The following is a 22,476-nucleotide window of genomic DNA, read 5'->3' on the forward strand; positions in this document are numbered from 1 at the left end:
ATTGTTTTGCAAACTCTTCTTTGTTGAATTTATACTACTTTATATTTTTCGTTTTTCCTGAAAACCTAAGTTTATTTTGTTTTTATTATTTTTCGGTAGTGTTTTTTTTTTCTAGAGTATTCTTATATATTTTATGCTATATATTTTTCTTTTGCCTTTTCTCTCTATCACTTATACCAGTTGTTAGCTTTCATTGTCTTTTTTTTATTTCACCATATCCCGTGTATATAGAACTCTTTTTCCTGTTCTTTTCTCCATTTCCCTATTATCATTAAATCAACCTTAATCCAACCATTCTAATAGCTCAGGCGTGAAGTAGGTGCAGATGATCGTTGCACCTGCACGCAAAAATCCATCCATGCTCTCCATAACTGCTTTTTGTAAGTCCATCAATCCAGCTTTGACGCTCGCATGAATGGCCGCGTATTCACCCGAAACTTGATAAACAGCGATGGGGTGGTTGGGTGCCTATGACCATAAAGGGAATGTAAATTAGAGCTCCCCCTTATTCCTGAAATAAAAGAAAAACTAAGGGGGGGGGGGTGGGGAAGACAAAATAATACCTGTTCTTTTGCATCACGGATAACGTCAAGATAGGGTGTTCCTGGCTTAACCATAATGATATCCGCGCCCTCGCTAACATCCCGTTGCTAGAGAAGAAAAAGGGAGAAAACAAAAAACATGCGACGATTAATCCAAGTCTTCAACGAAGCAATCTGCGGAAATACATACAATTGCTCTGATCGCTAGACCCCTGGCTCCTGAAGGGAGTTGGTAGCAGCGTCGGTCTCCGAAAGAAGGTGCCGACCCCACTGCCTCCCTGAAAGGACCATAATAGTTGCTTGCAAATTTGGCGCTGTAGCTCATCAGGGAGACCCGGTGCAAAATTTCAGCGTCGAGAAGCGACTGCTTGATGGCTTTGACGCGGCCATCCATCATATCGGATGGAGCTACCATGTTTGCCCCTACAAAAAAGGGATGACGTGATGAACTTAGGATATCTCTACAATCCATTTTACTTACCAGCTTTGGCGTAGTTCAATGCAACCTCGGCAAGACGCTTGACACTGAGAGCATTGTTTATTGTCCCATCTTTATTCAGCACACCTGACGAGATGGGATAAAATTTTGAGATTTTGACCTATTTTTTCAATACCAGGATAATAAAGAAGAACTCACCACAATGCCCATGGTCAGTGTATTCACAAAGGCACACATCGCAAGCAATAAGCAAATCTGGAAATTCGCGCTTTAATACCTGGATGGCCTCGATGACAGGTCCATTCGGATCGTCGGCATTAGTTCCAACTGCATCCTACAGAATATCTTGTGCATTAGATATCTCGCTTGGCATTCGCTAAAGCCGCAACTGCTCAACCTTTTTCTCCCTTCCAGGTACTCCGAACAAAATGACGCTCTTCAAACCTTTAGAAATCAATGGAGAAAGATAATCTTTGAGACGATTCACTCCCCAGCGATATTGTCCGGGCAGAGAAGGAATTTCCACTTTTGCATCGGGGACATCAGTTATAAAGAGTGGAAACATGAGCATGTGCTTTTGCAAATGGTTGTTAAGCTGCCACCGACGGCTGGTCGGATGGTGAAATGCTGAATGAAGATAGGCAGAAAGATCCGACATGTATAGCGATGTTTCGATTGAGTCTCTAGTGTGAAAACGAAAATGACAATAACGATGATTGAGTAGGCCAAGGAACCAGCCACTGGTCAAATCAGAGGTGGCAAACTAGATGCAGCAGCTCCTAACAAAATTGAGGGGATTATTGATGGTCGATTCAACCTTTATTCTAAAAGAAAACATGATACAGAAGAAAGCGTTTGAAAATCAGAGAAAAGAGAAGAGCGAGCAAATAGAAGGGGAGGGTCTAAAAATGAAATAAACGTGAAAATAGAAAAGTTGTTAAGCAATAGAATGAAAGCAAGATATAATTTTCGTATAAGTTAAATTATTCTTCCTCGTCTTCATCCATCTCCTCGTCACCCTCCTCTTCTTCCTCATCGTCATCGTCTTCTTCATCGTCATCGTCTTCTTCATCGTCATCGTCATCGTCTTCTTCATCGTCGTCGTCATCGTAGTCGGCCCCCTCTGCACTTTCGCCACTCGCAATATGTTTCTCGATCTCCATCTCCTCATCATCGTCATCTTCTTCGCGATAGGTAACCAATGCTTCATTTAATCCTGTAGCAGATTGAACCTTGGTGGTTCCCTTAGTAAATCCACTGGCTGCTGCGTGCCGTTGGGTCCGCTGCATGGACCGTTGCTCTAACACCAAATCCAGCCTTCCTTCCAGACCTTGCAGTTTTTCAAAGGTTCCGACCCGTGCCTCTAAACCTTGATAGAAGAGAGCGAGCTTCTTTACTAAATCTGGAACGGTCATTAAGTAAGCGGTATGGACTAAGAGTATGGCCTTAACCCAAGCCAATAATTGCGGTCCACGATTCGGACGTTGCTGGAGTTTGACAACAAGTTGCGTCAGAAGTGGCACAACAAAGCGAGGTGGTAGACGTCGAATTGTATTGCGAATGATATCGGGATTGTGGTGGCCAAGACAAGCCTCAAGCAACTGCGTATCGGATGAATGGAGTGCTTGGACGAGCATCTGCTGAAGGGAGTTGGCTTTGGGAGTGTCTATGATGCGGCGTTTAGGTTTAGGAGGTTGAGGGGGTTCGACCGCAAGCTCTTGCAATTTTTCTTCGAGAGTTGGTTCCTGACCGGGGAGAAAAATCCAGAGATTTAGGACAATGTTTCGTGGACTCAAAAGAGCTAACACTCACCGTTTCTTTATCACCCTCCTCATCACCCTCTCCTGCTAGCACGGGATTCGGTAGGGCAAAATCAGTCTGGCCGATCACCGTTATTAGGGATTCATCATAGGACTTCGACGTAGCTTTCTATGAAAGAGGTGAGAAGAGTTAATATCATATGGGATATGAACTATTTGCCGGTATAAGGTGTTATTACCAATTGAGCCTCAGCGAGCGAAGATTCGTCGATCAAGAATCCTGTGATAGGGTGTCGCTTAAGCACCAAATCCTCGATAAAGGTCCCCGTTTCCTCACCCACAAAGCTCTAAAACGAATAAGGGGATTAACTTCGATCCAGCTAAGTCAAAATCCTCTATAATCACTACGTACTACTCTCTCAAATATCGGCTTAACCACCGACCCTCTTGCTATTAAAATCCTGGATTGTTCTCCCTCACCCACTCCACCCTCCACGAAGCACGCCCCTACAATAGGGATCAAGGTTTTCTCGTCCACATCGCTCACAATTTTTACTCTAGCATCACATGCTCGCGCAGCATATCGCTTCTTTTTCTGCTGCTGTACCGATTTTGCGGCATTCTGCCACAGCCCAAGGGTTCCCTCCTCGGAGAGAGCCAAGACGGTGTTTGCGGAAGAAATGGCAAGTGCAGTAGCAGTTGCATCCAAAGTGAGAGCAGCCAGATCATTAGTAGAAGGAGAGATTTGGGTGTTGGAGGCTTGGAGGGCATCAGGTGACGGACATGACCAAGCATTAATAAAGCGATCGTATTCTGCAGTAGTGACAATGACTTGATTATCCTCCGAAAAGATAAGGTTGGTGATGATTGAAGCATGCCCGGTGTATCTCTGAAATTATCAAAAAACAAAGAAAGCATTAATGGAAGTTCCCAACCCGTGTTGTGTGCGAAAAATACCTTTATAATGTTTTTCGTTTTTGTATCCACCAAAGCAATTGCATACCCTGCAACCGCTAACCATTTTCCGTCATTACTTAAACCTAACCGTCGTGCCCCGCTAACATCTACCCGCCACTTACTCACGGGTGTTCCTTCTTCAACGTCCCAGTGTATTATGTTTTGATCTTCAGAAATGGAATAAGCTGTTCGCCCATCGCGGCTAAAGACGATATCACTAACAGGAGCATTATGGCCTCCATTAAGCGTCTTTATAATGCCGCCATGTGCGGGAGAGTATATTGCGATGATGCCGCTAGGATAACCTAAGACTAATGTCCTCTCCGTGTTGTGAATAGACCCTCGACGTTTTTTCTTCTTTGGTGCATTAGTCTGCGTATACAATGAACGGTTAGTAAAAAAGGAGAGGGTAATGCAAATTTGCAAATTCATAACTTACATTTCCCCCCAAGAGTCCATCGAGTCCCAAATTGGCCCATTTTACACAGGTAAATCGCTCTCCTTCCCCAGCATCGATTAATCCTTCTGTGGCAACTCCACCACTCCCTGCTGTAAATTCGTTTTTTACGGTGCCCGTATGGGTGTCAAACACGCGTAAACGATGCTTGTCCAGACCACGAGTCACGAGCGCAAAGTAATCCCCCGCTGGATCAAAACTTGCGAAGATTGCCTCCGCTGTTAAACCCTGCGTTGGAGTGGTGTCGGGCTTTGGTTTATGCTCTGGTTTTTTAACCATGTGTGCTGAGGAATTGAACTATTATATTAATGTGAAATAGTATGCTACAGATCTACTACAGATCTTCTCCTCGTGCTCTACCTAATCTCTTTCTCTCTCTAATGAATAAATATCGAGGTAGAAGAATTTATTTCGTTTATTTACTCTGTGACTGTAATCAAGCCACTCCCCAATAATAGTCACATTACCTCCTCAGTACCAAAATTCAATCACGATCAATGCAATAATATCTATAGGCTAATATCCAAGTGTTTGTTATTTCATGTATGCTATCGTAATGAGGCATTATTTTATCACATTGAATGTCCCTTTACTTATTAGTAGTATAGTATTATACATACCCATCATATAAACAAAATATCTTGCTCTTTGATAGCTTCTATCTATCCAAATTTTCCCGATATTTTAGGATTATAGCACTTTCCTAGGTTTTTTTTTTTTAAAACTTGTTGAATACAAATTGTTCAAGCTAGTGCTCTTACGGGAAAGGGTAGAAATATAACGTGTAAAGAGGGGTCTATAATAATTACTCTGGATTCTCGACTATGTGGTCTAATGTGTTCTTAGTGAAGCACTGAATTCAGTATATTTTTGCTTGATAGTGGATAACCTATAAGCTGATTAACGAATACAGAGAGCTACCATCAGTCTTCTAAAGAGTTTGAAACTCTTTTGCTCGGGTATTTCTTTCTCGAAACTGAATAATGATAAATTTCATAGTGAAGAGGCAAATATGCTGTTTATAAATATACACACGTAGAATAATGGATAAAAAAAAACGAAAACAAGAGGATGACAACAAATCCGCACTATTATAATTCCATATTATATTATAAGATAAAAATAAAGTATTTAATAAAAAAAAATGGCAAGCAACAAAAGCAAAAAGTAATAGAATGGAAGAAAGTAAGAGAAGACGAAGGAAAGCGGAGAAAAATATTAAGACATGAAAGCAGCAGCTATTGATTTATGTTAATGGAGCAAGGAAAAAAATCGCTGATTACTCTTCATCGCGAGCACGTTTATTTACCGCGGATTCCCGAAAATAAGATGTGAGAACAGTCTGACCATTTATAGCTCTCTCGCTGGATTTCATAGTTGTTGCCGGATTAGATGTCTTTGGTAACTTGTATCCTTCGGCAACGGCTATTATTTAAAATAATCACCGGGTAAAGGAGGTTGATAAGCAAAAATTGCGAGAAAAAAGAGTGGAGCTAGAAGCATCGGAACAATTTATTTACCTTTGCGAACACGCATCGCAACAGTAATCATACTCTGTCCCCCAGCCCCAAGAGGCTGTGTAGAAACCGTGTTGGAGTATTCACGGTCGTCGTAACGCTGTTTTTTTGAGGTCATTGGCTAAATGATTAAAAACGGATTAAGTTGAAGATACTGGGAAAATCATGCCATTATATATAGAGCCCGGTGGCTTGAAAATTTCCATTTCTACCATTTTATATTGCCTCTTTATATCGCAGGGAGAAATGCATAGAAATGGCGAGCGGCGAAGAACACCAGAAACTCCTCGATCGAATAGCCCGTCTATCTGGTCTGACTATACATATGTATCTTTATTAGTGCTTCGACTCTGAGAAACTAATCTCGCTTTTTTCATTTTCATTCCAATATAGACGATATCAATACACAAAAAGAAAAGGCTGCTTCAGTCATTGCAGGAAGATCACAGCGGCAACTTCCTAGCTTACGTGGACCAGGCCATGTTAATAGACCACCTGCTTTATACCGTAGACATCCTATTTCAAAACCAGTATATATTAGTTCTGGGAGAGGGCGAGGAAGGAATTTGACACTCGTCAACAATATTCAAAGCAGCGGGGTATCTGTTGCTCCCAAGCTCTCTGCTAGCTCTGTAGCATCTGAAAGCTCGACAGTGAAGAAATCTGTTGTGACTTCTGCACCCTCTGTTGGATCTATGGCTACTTCACCTACTACTGTTGCTAGACCACTGGTACCTGTTGAAACTTCAAAGCCCGATATTGTTGCGAAAACCGCACCGAAATCGCAGCCCACACCCACTACAAGCTCCAAAATTTCCCCCCGCAGTTTTTCACCTATATCGCAAACTTCGTCCCAGGGTCGATCCATTATCTCCAGAAATCGTACTCTAGTTAATAATGCAATTAAAGCTACTAATGGCAACGAGACTGACAAGTTGGATTGGATTCACCGGCGCACTCGGCATATGCAGCTAATTAATAAGGCTGCATTTAAGGATACGTGAGTATCATTTGATATATTCATTATTTCTTTACAATACATGATTTACTAGAATCAAGATTCTTATTGATTGATTTTTTTATCTACTTAGAATTCAATCTGCTATTAAAACGAAAACATCTACTTCATCACCTCGTATTCTAGGTTTAAAAAAGAAAAAGCCCATAACGCCCAAATTAACGAAGGAGAAAATCGTTAATATTGGAGGAAAAAAATACAAGAAAAGCAGCGACGGACGGAAACTCGTGATAAGTGATGGTGAGAACCTTTCCCGCTACCGTACTTTCAGTCTAATTATTTATGATTCTCTGCATACTATTCTTATCTGAATAATAGACACTCCACAGGAGGTCACAATCGACGGGGTACTCTTCATTCGTGATCCAACTGGTCGTAAGCTGGTTCGCAAGGGCACTCCCGCCCTGCCATCCATTTCTAGCACAGCGAATAGCTTGAGCACTTCCAATACGATAACACCCAAAAAAATTAACGTCAACGGAGTGTTATTTGTTAGAACAAAGAGAGGGAACCTCATTCGGGCTGAAGTTGCTAATAAGTTGGCAAAACGGTGAGTGCTCTTAGCCAAAAATATACCCACTCTTATCGGATTCTCCCGATATAATTACGTTCTCTTTCTTATTTTCATCTTTTATAGCTCACCTACAATTTCTCGCAATAAGACCTATCGCCGTTCTCCCCTAAAGTTTAAAACCACACCCGGCAAGAGTAAGCGCAAACTTATCTCGAAACCATGCATTTTTTTCCAACGATTCGGAACATGTAAACGTGGAGACACATGTCCTTATTTACATGACCGCGAGCGCCTAGCCATTTGTAAGAAATTTCTGAGGAATGCATGCCCTCATGTTGTAGGCTCTGGAGTAATTGAACCCGATGAGAAAGAGGTTGCACCAGTGGAGGGAAAGTCGGGGAAATGCAAGCTGTCGCATACCCCAACTGCGCACAATACCCCATCCTGCTTGCATTTTCTGCGAGGAAATTGCACGCATACCAATTGTCCTTACCCTCATGTCAATGTGAATCGCGATGCACCTGTTTGTAGTCCATTTGCTCGTGAAGGCTACTGTCCACTAGGATCGTCGTGCAAAGAACAGCATATTTGGGTGTGTCCTGATTATGCGGAGCGTGGAGAGTGCTCTCGCAAAGGTTGCAAGTTACCACACGTTTCGAGAAAAGAGGAGGAGGAGAAGAGAATGAGGCTTCGTTTAGAGCGACGAGAGCGGAAAAGACGATTGATTGAGGCTGAGGAAATGAATGATATGAAGGAAATTTTGCCCGATTTTGAAGCGATTGAGCGTGGAATGGGGAGCATCGAAAGTGCTGAAGCAATGGATGAGCGTGAACAAGAAGCCATTATATCTGACGACCTGGATATGGGATTAAGTGATAATGGGGAGACAGAGGAGGAAGATGAAGGCGAAGAAATAGATAGTAGTGAAGAAGATAGCCTTGATGAAAGCGATGTTGAATCTGAAAATAGTGAAATTGATGGAGAAACTGACGAGGAGGAGGAAGAGGAAGAGGAAGAGGGAGAGGGAGAGGGAGAAGAAGAAGAGGAGACAGATCGAGAAGAAAGGTCATTGGTCCAGGGTGCTTCAAAGCCTGAAGAGGAAGGAAAGCAAGGTTTAATTCCCAAGAGAAAAAGAGATGACAGCTTTTTTTCACAAGATTTCATATCTTTGGAATGAAGAGTTCAGGTGGGTATATGATAGATATACTTATCTATGTAAAATATTGTCCATTTATGCTTGGTGTTGCCGTTGTAATTATCCTTTCTCAATGTTCTCATGTCGGGTTGAATTCAATCCTGTCCATCAAATTAATAAATATGCACAGGTCTATTTGACGTGAATGATAAATGAGATAATGGATTTTCCATGTGGCTTTAATGAAATTTTGAAAGATGAAATACTAGATAGTACGAGAATACTAAAAATTTGCTGTATGAATTTTGTATTGCTGCCTCATTGAATTTCAAACTATAGTTTGTAAATTTACTATCCATTCCATGAATATCGATTATTTTGGTGAATGATAAACCGAGAAAATTCATATTTGCACCTTGATCGAGTTTTAAATCGATACATCGAGGACCGAAATCCAAGTGGATATTGCAAAGCGATTTACTTGTGCACTTAACTCTAATAAGAAACAGGATGCTTAAGATATATTTAAAGAAATGGATCATGTTACAACCGCTACCACATAGTTTCTTTCAATATTCATACAAGTTAAAATGTAAAAAAAGGGAAATGAGATATACTCAATAAAATGTCAAGAGGTTTAGTGCTACAATAAGGTAGAGATTAAGAATCAGAAGTATTCAATAATATATTTCCTTCCGAAAGAGCAGTTAGGATCTGTAAAATCATATCTGCGGGGACTATCATAACCCGCTCGCTTTGGCCGAATCCTGACCCCCCCGAGCCAAATCGGCCCCCATGCTCAAGAAACTCTTCATTGCGGCGGATGATTTCTGGTGCTGACGAGAGATCGGCGGGGTCATCTGCAATAGGGTACCAAAGCTTAATGTCGTCGTCAATTCCACTAGTAGCAAGAATAGGATCGTGGAATGGGTGGGGCTGAATACAATTAACAACGCACTATAGTCATGGTTCAATATAAAATAGAGTGAATCTTTGACTGTGAAAAGCTAACTGAAGCTTTCAGGACTTACGCTGTCTCCTTGTAATAAGTTCACGAGTTCTCCAGTCGATTTCCTCCATACAAATATACGCCCATCATCAGATCCTGAAAGAATAAATTCTGAACGAGGCCCATAAAAGTTTGCTTCTTTGATCCTTGTCTTTTCGTTTCGATGGCCTTTAAATTTGCGTATTACATCCTTTTCCCTTACTTCATCGTGCCATCCAGTTTCACACTCACTCTCGCGCGGGTCCAATTCACCCTCATGTTCATTTCTGTCCGTTGTGGGGGACTCCTCGGAAGGAAAAGAGGGTTCATTCTCTTGTTCACAGCCCATTGCCATCCAGCGGAGATTGCGCGCTAGTGAACCTAGTAAATCAGAGCCACTACGACTTTGTATTTGGGGCGGGGGCGGGGTCTCTATTCGCTGGTCATCATCAACAGAGTGACTTTCGAAGTTGTCTCTTGTCTTCTCAGAGGTGTCATCATTATTTGCATATTCATTGGGTGCAATAGCAAGAGAAGGCGTGTCATTTTCATTTCGAGATATTTTAGGACGTGACTTTGAGGCAAATGTTGTGGAATGCTGCTGTTTTCCATTGCCTGAAAAAGGTCGTATTAGAAATAGTTCTCCCCCCGAATAGCTCACTAAAAGGTCATCTCCGCCATTTGGATCATAGCGTAAGCATGTAATTCGACGGGAGATTGGGGGAGGGGTTCGACGGCGCTTTACTTGGCGATTTCCTAATCGCTGAGCTGCGTGTCGCCGATTCGATGAAGCTTCTGATTCTTCCGAGGCAGAATTTCGTGCTCTCCCTCCAATACTTCTCGCTTCCTCGTCTTCTTCAGGCTCCCCAGTAGTATCATGTTCACCTTGTTCATCGTGCGTCTGGTGTGGTTGTATATGAGCGGGGACGAAGGTATACCAAGGCGTTGCAGCTTTAACATATCGACGGTCGTATATACGAACACGATCGTCTGCACATGCAGTAGCAAGATGTAAAGGGTTATCGGCCCGAAGAGATAAAGAGGTTATGCCACGATCATATCGGGATACAAATCGCAAGAAAGAAATGGGCGACGAAGGGCTTTCACTTCCAGCTCCTTCTCCACCTCCACCTGGAGATTCCTGCTCATCAACTCCTCCTCTCCGAGGAGAGTTCTGACTCCGACGCCCACGATCAGAGGACTGTCCGCGAGAAGGAAGCTCGCGCATATCAATGAATGTGTGTCGTCGACAGCCCTTTTCGCAACAACAGCTGTTGCGTATTCGTAAATCGTACATGTTGACTGTGCCGTCATCAGAGCAATCAAAAAATATATGCGGATCATTAGGATCTGGCAAGACCTGAAAAGTTTAAATGTCGGATTTAGTTTGATAAGGCTAATTTTCGGAGCATCAAAAATCTCGAGTATACCTCATATGTGATATCAGTGTGGCAACGGAATGGTGGAAGCGGAGACCAGGATGGATCATTCACGTATGCATTCAGATCAGTGAACCGCGTAATTCCGTCCGCGGAACACGAAACGATGTGTGAAGAGTTGGTGTGTGGGAGAAATTGCACTGAGAAGATATTAATGATATGACCTGAATTTATCGAGTGAATCAATGGATTTTCTGGATTTTTGACGGGCGACCAGATATTAATATGGCAATCGTCTAAAAAAAGGGATTAAATACAGTATGAAATATCTGTTAGTAGATACAATAAAATAACAACACATTTCATACCTGATCCTGACACAATAAGCTCTCCAGTGTCATTCCAATGTATAGTGTTAACGCAACCATTGTGCCCTTTTAGATTTTGCTGTAAACTCCATCGCGATGGAAAATATTCGTTGCCGGAAAATCCAAACTTTTGGTGCCATGTCACATCAGGCAGGAGTCCTCTTCTGCCCAACGAATGAACAATATGGGATCGGTGGCCTTTGTTCCTTAAGTTTGGAAGCATTCCCTCAAATTATTGAATAAACTCGGAATTGAAATGATTTGCCGGAGATGGTAATCTCCAGGAAAAAGAATATGAAGCTATAACAAGTTATACTTGGGCAAGAAGTCGAGTAACGGTAATTTTAACAGACTGCATTTGACTACTTGGAGAAAAGTTTCCAACGGCAAGGCGGCAACGAGACGGAGTCCAAATACGTCACAAGTATGACTGCGTATTTTCTTAGAGGAGCCTATTTAGTAGGATCGATTTAACACACAAATGTTCCCTCGTAGATCATGTCGGCCAAGTCAGCAAGAATCGGCTTAAATAAAAAAGAAATAGAGGCTCGTGTATCTCTGTTAAAGTCTAGCAAAGAACTCAGTTCATTACATCAGGAGCTTGTTCAGTCAAAACACATTACAGAAGATGAATTTTGGAATAGTCCAACGGTTAAGAAGATAAGACAGGTGAATGTAATCTATATTGGATTATATGAACAGCAATCAACCTATATCACACAAATAGCGATTACGAAATGAAGAACAGCAAAAGCAAACCAAAGGGAAATCTTCTGCGTGGGTGGATTTGCGACCTGGAACTGAGGAAGGAGGAAAAGACGTGAAATATACCCTTACACCACAAATCATTAATGATATTTTTGTGCAATATCCCTCAGTGAAAAGGGCATATGATCGTCACGTACCTGATCAAGTAAGAATATCATTCACTTGATATTAGTGGCTAAACGCGAGGGTTCTTGCTAATGGTTTTATTTAGTTATCCGAGGTCGATTTTTGGAAACGATTTCTTGTCTCACAATTTTTCCACCGTAGTCGAACAGGCGCGCGTTCTTCTGAACAAAAGGATGATATTTTTGATAAATGCCTTGAAGAAGAGGATGAAGGTTGTATTTTAATTTCGAGTGTTTTGTTGTATGTGAAGTTCAATAGATATATTTCTACAAAATATAGAGGCTCTGTCCGCACCAAAAGGCATGAAAATAGACCATATCAGAAGGACAATTGATTTGAGTGCGACGGAAGAGGATCATATCGTAGTGCGTATATCATGCTCAATTTTTTCAATCTTTTTCGACATACTAATCATGCTGGCCTTTTAGACTGGTAACCAAAAGGATTTCACTATGGTGCCAGGCAAAGTAACGCAATCATTATCGTTGATCCGGCGATTCAATAGACATGCTATACAAGTACTAGATGCCACTGGGTATTTTTAGCTTTTTTATTTGCACCTGTATTGGAACATTCATTGCTCTTTGCTTATAATTTGTATAGAAAGAAGCAAGGCCAAGAAGCTAACAAGGAGAATTCAGATAGCATGGTTGGCAATATTTCAACTTAAAAAACCCACAAATACGCCGTGAATCTTATATTTTCATTTTTAGGCGATTGATGACGAAATTATACTAGAAGACTTAAAAGAAGCAGAGCCTCCTGCCAAAGTAGTTTTGGATATCCAGGATCAGCGGAGGTATTTCGAGAGTCAAAGTGGGGCGCAACTAGAAAACAAAACGGAGGTGAATCTTCTTCTGCTTTATTTTTTTTTTGCCGATGTTAATCTAGATATGACATAGGATCCTATTGCTGTATTTAATGAATATCGAGATTCATTTGCTACTTGGCAGCCTGATCTCACCAAAGTAAACTACCAATAACTCGGCAATTATTTTGATAGTGTACTAATTCTTTTCCATAGCAAACAATGGATAACAAAACTGCGCGTCAGGTGATGGATAAGCTAAACTCAGTCATAAAAGCGCAGGTTGAGAATAGAACGAGAGAGAAACAAACAGGTAATATCGATTTTATAGGAGCTTTCTGAAATTTAGCTGTGAGTTATAGTTTGTATCTCTCGACTACAGATAATAGGATATCTCCGTCAATATTACAGCGAATTCTTTCATACCAAGCTTCTACAAATGAAATCCTTCGACATTTTTGGGCCTCATTAGAAATGGATAGGAGTGGAAAAAATGCCCGCATGGTGGAGGCACTTCGAAAGAGCCAGGAAAAGATGAATGAGCTGCTCATTGCTGCCAATGCTGAAGGCGCTGATTTGGATCGGATTAAAACAGTAGGTTTCTCGAATTTTGTCTACCGAGCATGGACCAACTTTTTATTTTGTAAATGTTTTTCAGATTATGCAGCCATTGAATGTAGCAGTGAATAAGGCGTTAGAAACAGCCGCTACAAGAGCAGCAAAAAAGCGAACTGTTAAATGATAATGGCGGGAAAGCATTTCGACCGCTTCGACTATTATACACCTTTCAGGATAAGCTGGATAGCTTCCACGATTCTTTCTAAATTAAAATATAGCTGCCAGGTTCGAACTCTTAATGCCGATTATGTATATAAAATTTATTGCTGCTTAGTCCTGATAAGGCTTGTCATATTACAAAAATTAATGTTTTGTTGTTCTCATGCCCTGTTGTTGCTGTGCTGCTGCTTCTTTTCTTGCTGCATCTTGAAGAAGTGTTGTATCTACTGCTGCGGCAGGTATATGAACGTATCGTACGACCGATCCTCGAATGAAGCAGCTTTTGACTGACATCTAATGAAAAGTAAATATTTATTAATCAGTCAAATTCAGAGAGTAACGAGACAGTCCATGGTCTTTGAGCATAGGCTATTAAATAATACAATACCATTTGTGGGAATCTCTCCTCGTCTACTGCGCGTACATTATCCAATTTAAAACTTAGATACTGATCGACCGAAACCAGTTTTCCTACAATGGAAAGCTCGTTCTTTAATTCTATGGTTACCTCTTGGCCAATTAATGTCTTGAAGAAGGAATAAAAGAGCTAACAAAATTATACGGACCATATTTAGAGTTTAAGATCTTCAAACATTGCAGACACTAGAATTTAAAGAATAGCAAAAGCTTAAAACTACTTTACCATTTTATATTATTATATAGGCACGGTTGCCAGTGATGTTGGGAGCACCAACTACAAATAGACAGGTCTTACTATTTTAGAGGAGAGTAAGAGAGAAAGCTAAGCCACACTTCACAGCTTCAATAACACCAGCACGATCAATTCTTTTTTACGTGTTCTCTATACGATGTCATCCTCAGATCATACCAAGCTCTTGGTTGGCCCGCGGGGTGCAGAACATATTCGTACAGCCCTGTCACGCGAACGGCCTGATGCTGCAATTGCTCGTATTCAGCAGGAGCATGGTCTCACTGAGCCTTCAATCAAAGCTGCATATCCTCTTTTTGACTTTGAACAGTATGCTCGGAGAGATATGCATAATCGTGCTCTTGCTGCCCTAAGAACACAACTTATACAGACGATTAAAGATAAAGAACTTGATGAAGAAGAGTAAGCATAGAGAAGAAATTTGGAAACGAACTTATTACTTATTTTATTTTCCCAATATGTAAGATTTGACAGCCTGCTCGATAAAACGCTAGAATACATTAACATACCGCAGCTAATGTCCATACCACTAGCTCTCCTTGAAAAACATCCTGAAAGACCGACCAATGAAATGCTGGAAAGAATTAAAGAAAGTAGCAGCGATTTCCAGGTAAATATACTCATTTTGCTTCCATATGCGAATCAGTCATGTTTATTTTTTTTTTCTATTTGATAGCTTTTTCCTTGGGTCATCAAAAGACGAATTTGGAAAGCGGACAAGAAACTTTTCAAGCAGCATATGATGGAGGCACTATCTTGCTACCACAGAGATGAAGAGTTGCAGAGGATTTCGCGGTGTATGCAACCAACAGATCCAGTCAAAGATATTAAATTTCGGTATTTACATTATTTACTAAGTTTATTTTTGTTTATATATACTAATATTTATTACATATTTTTAGGCGGAATCATCCAATTGTGAAGACACTCTGTGATATTCTTGGTCCAGATCATACACTCTATGACATGTTTTTAGAATTTCTGCGGGAGGTGTTTGAAAGCACACCTTATCCAAGTATTTCGACACTCCGCCTTGATTTATTAATGGCATTGCACGATGCCGATGTTGCTGAAGTAAGCTTGTATGGGGAAAATAGTTGCTAGAATACATTATATTTATTCAATTTTCCTGATACAGATATATACAAACGATAACATTCATCAACTAGCGTGGTCCCTAGACGCTTGTGTGCGAACACAGTCTCTTGATGCAACGCGAATTAGCAATATTAGTGATTTTTTGAATCCAGATCGCAATCGAGACCTTCGAGAAAATCCGCCAGTTATTAATCAGTAATATAGGAAAAATAACCTATTTTTTATCTTTTTGGTAACTATTCCACTATATACCCTAGGGATATTGCAATAATTTTGCGTGATCCGTTTACTTGCAATTTATTCGCTTCGTATGTGGTCCAACAACTTCGTGTATGCTTTAAGAACGAGATAGATCCGAAGGTAACTATTATCAATACGCATATATTTGCGAAGCATAAATATTGGAATTCAAATAGAGTGATCGTGGCATTCGATGGGCCATATCCATGCTCAATTATGGATGCAATGCTGACCAAGTCAACGAAAGAGAAGCTTACAAAGTCCCAAAAGCAAAAGAGAACAAATTCCTCCAAGAATCGATGATTGGTCTAATGATGGAGGAGGATCTCGATACCTCAACCGTGACTGCAGAGGAGCTTGCTGCTGAAGAACGTGACGAAATAGAGGAAAGATTGCGTAAAAGTGAGATAGCAAGGAAAATTTTCACGATATATCTCCTTGATCGTCTAGAGCACGGTGATGCTGCTTCACTTCAGCGTTGTCTTCCGCTAATTCTGCATACTTTGCCTGAATCTGAGGAAGTTATGTATACACATACTTATGAGAGTTTCTTTCAAACTTTTGTTCAATCGATAATTGCACGCCATATGCCTACTATGCTCATGCGACCTCAGATGCGGAGAGTAGTGATGGACATCTTTTTGGTCCAAGCGGTGCGATGGAGTGCTCTGGTGCACGAACTGGTTGTAGAAATGCTGGTAGAATGTTACAACCATACACAAGTAGGAGATGCACTTGAGTACGTGGAAACTTGGGCAGAGCTAGTTTGTAGTAGCGGTGTTAAAGATGATTCAGAGGTAACGACTGTTTATTGAATGGGTTGACGCAGCTAGATCGCATTTTATTTATAATTGATTTTTTTATCATGAATAGCGCACATCACGAATTGTAGAATTATACGGCCGCTTAATTCAACGCTCTATGCAAACGCTCGGCGGCCGGTACAAACTATCACCCGGCAATATCCCTAGCGTGATGAATCTTTTAACACGGAGTAGTACCGAAAATTCTTGAAAGTATTTAGTTTTCAAACCACTTGTAAGAATGCCCGGTCTAGACTTATCTTTCCTCCACCTCTGTAAATAATGCAATTGATTTTCGCGTATTAGAGCAAAGAATTTAAAAATTTCTATTTCTCTTGGATTCAAATTTTATCCAATCAATAAAACTTTTATCTTCTCTAACTTAACCAAGCCTTTCTTCCGTTTCACATACAACATTCGAACTCACCTGTACACATTATAGAGAACATCTAAACTGTTAGAGTTCATCGCGTGGTGTGAATGACCTCTTTATTGCTCTCTTGAATTATTCAATCAGATAAGAGGGTAAGTCAATTGCGATTATACCACACTTGATCGTATTCGATTTAAATTGAAATTATTCGCAGTTTTTCCGTTTAGCCCGTTACTTTTCAAACAGCCTAACCCTGGATAACTGCACGACCGAAATTTCTACCTAACTGCATGTATTGTTTCTCGGCATTGCTTACGTCTAATTCTATTTCAGCGAAGCTGGACAATCAACACAAATCCTAAAAGGCAGATTCTTGATCCTAACTGTACAACAAAGAAAGCGATAGCAAGTGATATCTGCTAGAATCTGAGAGCGCGACAACGTGCTCATAATGGAGGAGATCCAGAGCCTGCTAGCGCAGGCTACGGATAATTTAGCATCCGGAGATGTCAAGGTTACCAAGACTTCAATTATTCTAACAGCATGATTGTAAGCTTAATCTACCCTCTTCTTGAATTTAGAATGCATATTTCAATTATCTCGATGCGATGGATCTGATATCGCAGGAGATGCGTCGAGTTAAATTCGTGCAACAAAGTAATTTATTTCCTTGACTCCTTTGTAATTTTCACCACAGCATCTTTAACAACTTTGTCGACTTCTAATATTTATCATAGCCATCGTGCTAAAGCCTGCGAATTTACAGTCCATGTTCAACCACGCACATACTTGCATAGCGGGTGTTGAATCAATTTTTAATAGACACCAAAATGCTGCATCATCTTTCTCCACTTCCGGAAGACATACTCCCACCCCCGTTGGGCTCTCTATACAACCACCAACTCCATTTGCTGAACCAGAAGCTTCTCATGAACAGCACATTGATGACAGTGAGAATAAAGGGACTAACAAAGTGCCGACAAGAACAACTTCACCAGTTGGAGCTTCTAAAACTCCACCTCCTTTACCACCTAAACCCGCTCGCAAACTAGTCGATGGTGCCTCGACACGACCTGGTTCGCCTGTCGCACGCCCACCGATACCGCCAAAACCTTTTCGAAAGCCTACACTGAAGATTGACCCACATCTCGCGCCAACTTCGGCTCCAACTTCTCCTGCTAATGCCGGGCAAGCTTCGATAGCAATCAAGGCATCCTCTTCTGAAGAATCCCGCGCCGTTGACGAGGATAGCGATGAGATCAACGAGGAGATTATTGCCGAATCAAGTAGTTTTATTTAGATTTTCAATTTATAATTGAAGCACTACTGATGTTCAATATTCCAAAATCATAGCTCCTTACGCGCTACGACGAACTTCGGATGCAATGATTGGCAGAAGAGAATCTTCTACCAGCATTATTTCACCACCCTCAAGACCGCTTACTATCGCAGTCAGTCCATTAAGCGACTCTTCTCCAACCCTTGCTTCCACTCGTTCTGACCGTTTTTCCTTCCTCTCGCAACAAACTCTTGTCAATATCATTCCCGAGGGTAGTATTGATCCTACGGATCTTGTTCCTGCTCAAACTAGTACAGGAGATACTCTTGCTCCTCCGTCATCACCACATGATCGAACTGATCATGTACCACTAATCCCGATATCGCCATTGTTGATCATGCACCGTAGCTTACAAACGAAACTTGAGATGATCGAGGCAAAATTAACAGAATATCGAAATTTGAAGAGGCAGCGTTCGCTTCCAGGGGGCGCAACTGAAAAAGCTGATGAAGACCTCGACGATGCTATAGCAAAGCACACCATATTGGTTGCGAACACCAAGCAGACACTCACAAAACTTCGTTCAATTCACATGACAGCATCGACAGTTCCTTCGATCATACAATTTCAGGCCCATCTTGTTGCATATCAGTTGACATTGATCGAGCAAGCAATTTTCCTTGAAATTCCGCCCATTGCTCTTCTTGAACATTCACCCAAGCGCCCGAACAGGCAAATTACCGCCTCCACCGACTTCTTCAACTATTTGACGCGGATGATAGAGCATATGATATTGGTTCAGCAAGAAGCTTCGTCTCGCGTGCAAGTAATCCATCACTGGGTGAAAGTGGCTGTGAAATGCCATGAACTACTCAATTTCCAGACACTAAAGGGGATCCTATCAGCTCTGAGCACCCCTCCTATACGACGTCTTAAACGCACGTGGGCATACATTCCGAAAAAGAGCATGTCACGACTTGAAACGCTGAACGAGCTGATGAGCGAGGATCAGAACTATAGGAGGTACCGTGAGACTATAGGCACAACATTGAATAGCTCGATAAATAGCAATAGCAACGGATATGATCACCTGTCGGTATATAGTGGGAATAAAGAAGGGCCACGCAGACCAACTGTACCTTTCTTAGGAACATTCATAATGGATATAACATACTTATTAGCCGCAGTGAAATCCTCGAATTCGTCCGGTCCAACTTCTCCATCAACGTTATTAGAATCCGACCCACGAATACAAGAGCTTATCAACAAACTTCAGTACTTCCAGAGTGGACCCAAATATCCTCCCGTTCCTCCATCCTCCTATATCAAAGCTAACACCAAGGCGCACCACTTCCGGACTCCATCAATTTCATTGCGCTCAAGCAAATCCAGTACTAATCGAAATGGATATGATGATGACGTGGAAGGAATTGAAGGGCAACAGCAGCTTATCACACATTATTTATTGACCCGAGCATGGGTTCATGAACAACTGGTGGACGAACTCTCATTGCTACGAGAACCACCAAAACAGAAATCGAATAATCAAAGTGGAGCTAGCCCATCACGGAGTAGCGGTGGAGCAGCAAGTGCAACGTTCAGCACAAGTAGTATTGTTAGTACACCAACAAGATCCTCTTTCTATCGTGAGAGCACAGGAAGTATTGGTGCAACCGGAGGGTACTCGACAAGCGAAGGAGGGGGAAGCAGTCGACCGACAAGTATGGAAGAAAGCACTTTCTCTGCCTATGATGACGCACCTGCTTCTATCTCTTCCACAGTATCATCTGCTTCAACCCTTTCATCAATGCGTCCACGGGCAAGCAGCGTTACTACGGGTGATTCTCAACCTCATATACTGGAAAAGAAAAGAAGTGGGTTGGGACGTGTTTTTGCAAGAAGTTTTAACCTAGACAAGGATAAAGAGAAAGAGCGAGAGCAAATGCGTTATTCTATTCCGTCGACGCAGGGCCAACCCTCCGGGGCTGAGAAGAGTAAGAACGACTATTTGAACCCAATATCAGACCACACAGAGGATGGGAGGACAGGATTGAATTCACCTGTGCCTGTAAAGCCGAGTTTACCTCCGCGACAAAATCTCCAACTGCAAGAAGATGGTGGGGCCGACTCGACGGAGGATATCCGCATGGCGATGGCTCGAAGATTCGCTAATGAGGTGATTTCTCGTAATAGCTAGATGGAATATTTTTTTTTATTTGGATATAGTTAAAATGTAATAACGCTTTTTGAAGCCCCTCCTTTTTATTATACCTTTTTTTTTTTTCGTGTACTTTATCTAACTGACAATGTTATTTTCCAGTTGTCAATTTTTTCCCTCTATCGACAATTAAGTACACAATTATATATTTACTTTATATATTTGCTAGTATCCCCTTTGTTTACTTTTCGATTTTTCTCATCTTCTATACTCTCTTTTTGTAAATATATTTCTTTCCGCTTTAACCTATGGGAAAAGTATACATTTGCTAAGTAGACTAAATTATCTTGGATATATTGAGGAAAAAGTACAAGTGGAATGGAAATTATATTTCAAGGACCACCGTCTTTCTACCGGTCAAGAGAAATATTACAAAAAAAAAAATGAAGGAAAATCAGAACATGAATAACTTCAGAGCTTTTCCAAGTACAAACAAGAAATTTCAGTACGCGGGATTTTGGCATCTCGGTTCACGAGTTTTACAAATCTGCTAGTGCCTTCATCACGTAATACAATGCTTAATGTGTTGGGTCGAGGTGAAACTGTCAACAGTGTCTCAGTCGCAACATAGTGTGTTTGACCATCCCACTCGTCAACATTCCATTCCGCATCTGTAGGAAGAAGAAACAAGGTAACATCCATACCAAGGGGCTCTTGTGCATTATCATGCAACAGAGTGTAACATCCTTCTTGGAATTGCCGGTATTCCACGTGCACTTTGGCTACATTTACATGGGTGATCTTATAGATATACTTTGCAAATCTCTCCGACGAGAACACGGCTTGGATTTGTCGGATGAGTTGGAGGCGAGATGAAGGAGTAGTCCAGGGGTCTTGAGAGGGTGGTACTGGTGTATAGTAGCGCCGCACATTTGCAGGGCCAACGACGCTCCAATTTATCATACCCAATGATTCAATTAAACGCTGATAAATATCCTCCTTCAAGAATTTTTGAAGCTCGACGCATGATTTTTCCACAAATACCGATCGAACACTAGCCATGTTTTCATCGGAAAGGTAATCAGTATTGATAAAGTCGCGGAGATTGAGCTCGCATGGATCCAATTCGCGGAATCGAACGTTAGTTAAACGCCGCTCTGATGAACCATAGAACCAGCCAGAGATAGAAACTCGTGTGCGATCGGGACGAAGAACTTGAGAAACTTGATGATAGGAAGCACGAGAAAGCTCGAAAAAAGCAAGGGAGTTCCAGCGAGGAACAATAGAATGTACTATTTTGCGTGGATTATTACGTTCATCACTTGAATAAAGTAATATATTGATGGTTTAGGTGATGTAATAAAAAGGAATATTTTTACTACTTACGTGTCAAAGAGATCAAGAGTGCCTCCATCCTCCAGAGACCAATCTTCTGGAACTAAATAGAGAATAAATGCTATCCTTCTGCCTTTTTCTCCTTCGTTGATATCATCATCATGGCATAGCAAGTAGTTCTTGTACCGGTATTGATGTGCCGATAAATCGATCGGGTAGGGGCTCAACTCTATATCCGTGAGTCGAGACATAAGTGAAATGAACTTGGAAGAATATATATAATTTCTCAATGCTGCCAAGTGAGGCTTTTCCGAGGATATGAGATCATTCGACTGGTAGAATTCATAGAGATCGTTCGATCGGTGGGAGAAATTTTCGCGAAGTGCCTCGCTCTTTACAGCATTTACAAACTCGTCATCAAACAAGTTGGGTAGTTCTGCGCATGGAAAAGGGTTAGGCCAAATGCATGCGCCTGATTCCGTATCCTTGAAAGGATTACATCGGCGAAAAGCATCAACGAAATCAGCGATGAATGATTCATTCTGATACCGATGATTAAGAGTGGGCTGCAAAGTAGCAGCGGAGGGCAATGATGATAATTCTGATACGGCGTTTCGCAAATTGGTGTGTGGAGTGGGAGTTACGAGCGAGAGTCCTTGGTCATTTGTAGGTATCTGCGAGTTATCTGAGGCTTCCGAGTCAGGTTTCTCGAGTTTTTCTTTACTCGCGGAGTGATAATGTTTTGGTTTCTTGGGTGTACGTGGGATCGGCGGTGGAGTTTTCTCTTCGCGTGGAGTGCGAAAAGATGGTGTGGATGCTTCATCAGATTTTGTCATGTTTCTATTAATGTTATTTGAATCAGTTTCCGTTCCAAGATTGAGCGCGTCTGTGTACTGTTTCACGCGATTTGTGACTATTTATCCAGAGAGGTATGATAATAATAGATACTATTTGTCGCATAATAAAA

At 41.4% G+C, this 22,476-nt stretch overlaps 10 protein-coding genes across 10 annotated transcripts; 4 read left to right on the top strand and 6 right to left on the bottom strand.

Moving 5' to 3' along the window:
- Nucleotides 1-282: 282 nt before the first annotated feature.
- VTP21DRAFT_4683 (uncharacterized protein) lies at nucleotides 283-1,639 on the bottom strand (the record flags this gene model as incomplete). The annotated part of the gene is made up of 6 exons (XM_069395121.1): nucleotides 283-468; nucleotides 564-650; nucleotides 733-965; nucleotides 1,024-1,107; nucleotides 1,180-1,315; nucleotides 1,379-1,639. 6 exons carry the CDS (start codon nucleotides 1,637-1,639, stop codon nucleotides 283-285), a joined length of 987 nt encoding a protein of 328 aa, XP_069256291.1.
- Nucleotides 1,640-1,964: 325 nt separating this feature from the next.
- Nucleotides 1,965-4,434, bottom strand: VTP21DRAFT_4684 (uncharacterized protein; the record flags this gene model as incomplete). The annotated part of the gene is made up of 6 exons (XM_069395122.1): nucleotides 1,965-2,726; nucleotides 2,794-2,910; nucleotides 2,981-3,088; nucleotides 3,154-3,630; nucleotides 3,699-4,070; nucleotides 4,138-4,434. The coding sequence occupies 6 exons, from the start codon at nucleotides 4,432-4,434 to the stop codon at nucleotides 1,965-1,967; spliced, it is 2,133 nt and encodes a 710-aa protein (XP_069256292.1).
- A 1,000-nt stretch (nucleotides 4,435-5,434) lies between these two features.
- Nucleotides 5,435-5,790, bottom strand: VTP21DRAFT_4685 (uncharacterized protein; the record flags this gene model as incomplete). Its single annotated transcript, XM_069395123.1, has 2 exons — nucleotides 5,435-5,580; nucleotides 5,676-5,790. 2 exons carry the CDS (start codon nucleotides 5,788-5,790, stop codon nucleotides 5,435-5,437), a joined length of 261 nt encoding a protein of 86 aa, XP_069256293.1.
- Nucleotides 5,791-5,928: 138 nt separating this feature from the next.
- VTP21DRAFT_4686 (uncharacterized protein) lies at nucleotides 5,929-8,381 on the top strand (the record flags this gene model as incomplete). Its single annotated transcript, XM_069395124.1, has 5 exons — nucleotides 5,929-5,983; nucleotides 6,066-6,672; nucleotides 6,764-6,930; nucleotides 7,009-7,240; nucleotides 7,328-8,381. The coding sequence occupies 5 exons, from the start codon at nucleotides 5,929-5,931 to the stop codon at nucleotides 8,379-8,381; spliced, it is 2,115 nt and encodes a 704-aa protein (XP_069256294.1).
- Nucleotides 8,382-8,999: 618 nt separating this feature from the next.
- On the bottom strand, nucleotides 9,000-11,297 carry VTP21DRAFT_4687 (uncharacterized protein; the record flags this gene model as incomplete). The annotated part of the gene is made up of 4 exons (XM_069395125.1): nucleotides 9,000-9,296; nucleotides 9,371-10,687; nucleotides 10,758-11,002; nucleotides 11,075-11,297. 4 exons carry the CDS (start codon nucleotides 11,295-11,297, stop codon nucleotides 9,000-9,002), a joined length of 2,082 nt encoding a protein of 693 aa, XP_069256295.1.
- A 275-nt stretch (nucleotides 11,298-11,572) lies between these two features.
- VTP21DRAFT_4688 (uncharacterized protein) lies at nucleotides 11,573-13,518 on the top strand (the record flags this gene model as incomplete). The annotated part of the gene is made up of 11 exons (XM_069395126.1): nucleotides 11,573-11,743; nucleotides 11,802-11,987; nucleotides 12,054-12,180; nucleotides 12,248-12,333; nucleotides 12,397-12,503; nucleotides 12,572-12,617; nucleotides 12,682-12,813; nucleotides 12,871-12,936; nucleotides 12,993-13,089; nucleotides 13,159-13,370; nucleotides 13,435-13,518. The coding sequence occupies 11 exons, from the start codon at nucleotides 11,573-11,575 to the stop codon at nucleotides 13,516-13,518; spliced, it is 1,314 nt and encodes a 437-aa protein (XP_069256296.1).
- Nucleotides 13,519-13,697: 179 nt separating this feature from the next.
- VTP21DRAFT_4689 (uncharacterized protein) lies at nucleotides 13,698-14,199 on the bottom strand (the record flags this gene model as incomplete). The annotated part of the gene is made up of 3 exons (XM_069395127.1): nucleotides 13,698-13,847; nucleotides 13,942-14,100; nucleotides 14,197-14,199. 3 exons carry the CDS (start codon nucleotides 14,197-14,199, stop codon nucleotides 13,698-13,700), a joined length of 312 nt encoding a protein of 103 aa, XP_069256297.1.
- Nucleotides 14,200-14,362: 163 nt separating this feature from the next.
- Nucleotides 14,363-16,575, top strand: VTP21DRAFT_4690 (uncharacterized protein; the record flags this gene model as incomplete). Its single annotated transcript, XM_069395129.1, has 8 exons — nucleotides 14,363-14,625; nucleotides 14,689-14,833; nucleotides 14,900-15,060; nucleotides 15,126-15,297; nucleotides 15,362-15,516; nucleotides 15,579-15,681; nucleotides 15,738-16,358; nucleotides 16,435-16,575. The coding sequence occupies 8 exons, from the start codon at nucleotides 14,363-14,365 to the stop codon at nucleotides 16,573-16,575; spliced, it is 1,761 nt and encodes a 586-aa protein (XP_069256298.1).
- A 613-nt stretch (nucleotides 16,576-17,188) lies between these two features.
- On the top strand, nucleotides 17,189-20,213 carry VTP21DRAFT_4691 (uncharacterized protein; the record flags this gene model as incomplete). Its single annotated transcript, XM_069395130.1, has 4 exons — nucleotides 17,189-17,251; nucleotides 17,319-17,394; nucleotides 17,475-18,023; nucleotides 18,091-20,213. 4 exons carry the CDS (start codon nucleotides 17,189-17,191, stop codon nucleotides 20,211-20,213), a joined length of 2,811 nt encoding a protein of 936 aa, XP_069256299.1.
- A 432-nt stretch (nucleotides 20,214-20,645) lies between these two features.
- Nucleotides 20,646-22,345, bottom strand: VTP21DRAFT_4692 (uncharacterized protein; the record flags this gene model as incomplete). Its single annotated transcript, XM_069395131.1, has 2 exons — nucleotides 20,646-21,495; nucleotides 21,561-22,345. 2 exons carry the CDS (start codon nucleotides 22,343-22,345, stop codon nucleotides 20,646-20,648), a joined length of 1,635 nt encoding a protein of 544 aa, XP_069256300.1.
- Nucleotides 22,346-22,476: the final 131 nt, after the last annotated feature.

Source organism: Calcarisporiella thermophila, assembly GCF_041956535.1.
Source record: "Calcarisporiella thermophila strain CBS 279.70 unplaced genomic scaffold VTP21scaffold_2, whole genome shotgun sequence".
In the NCBI taxonomy this organism is placed as follows: Eukaryota; Fungi; Calcarisporiellomycota; class Calcarisporiellomycetes; order Calcarisporiellales; family Calcarisporiellaceae; genus Calcarisporiella; species Calcarisporiella thermophila.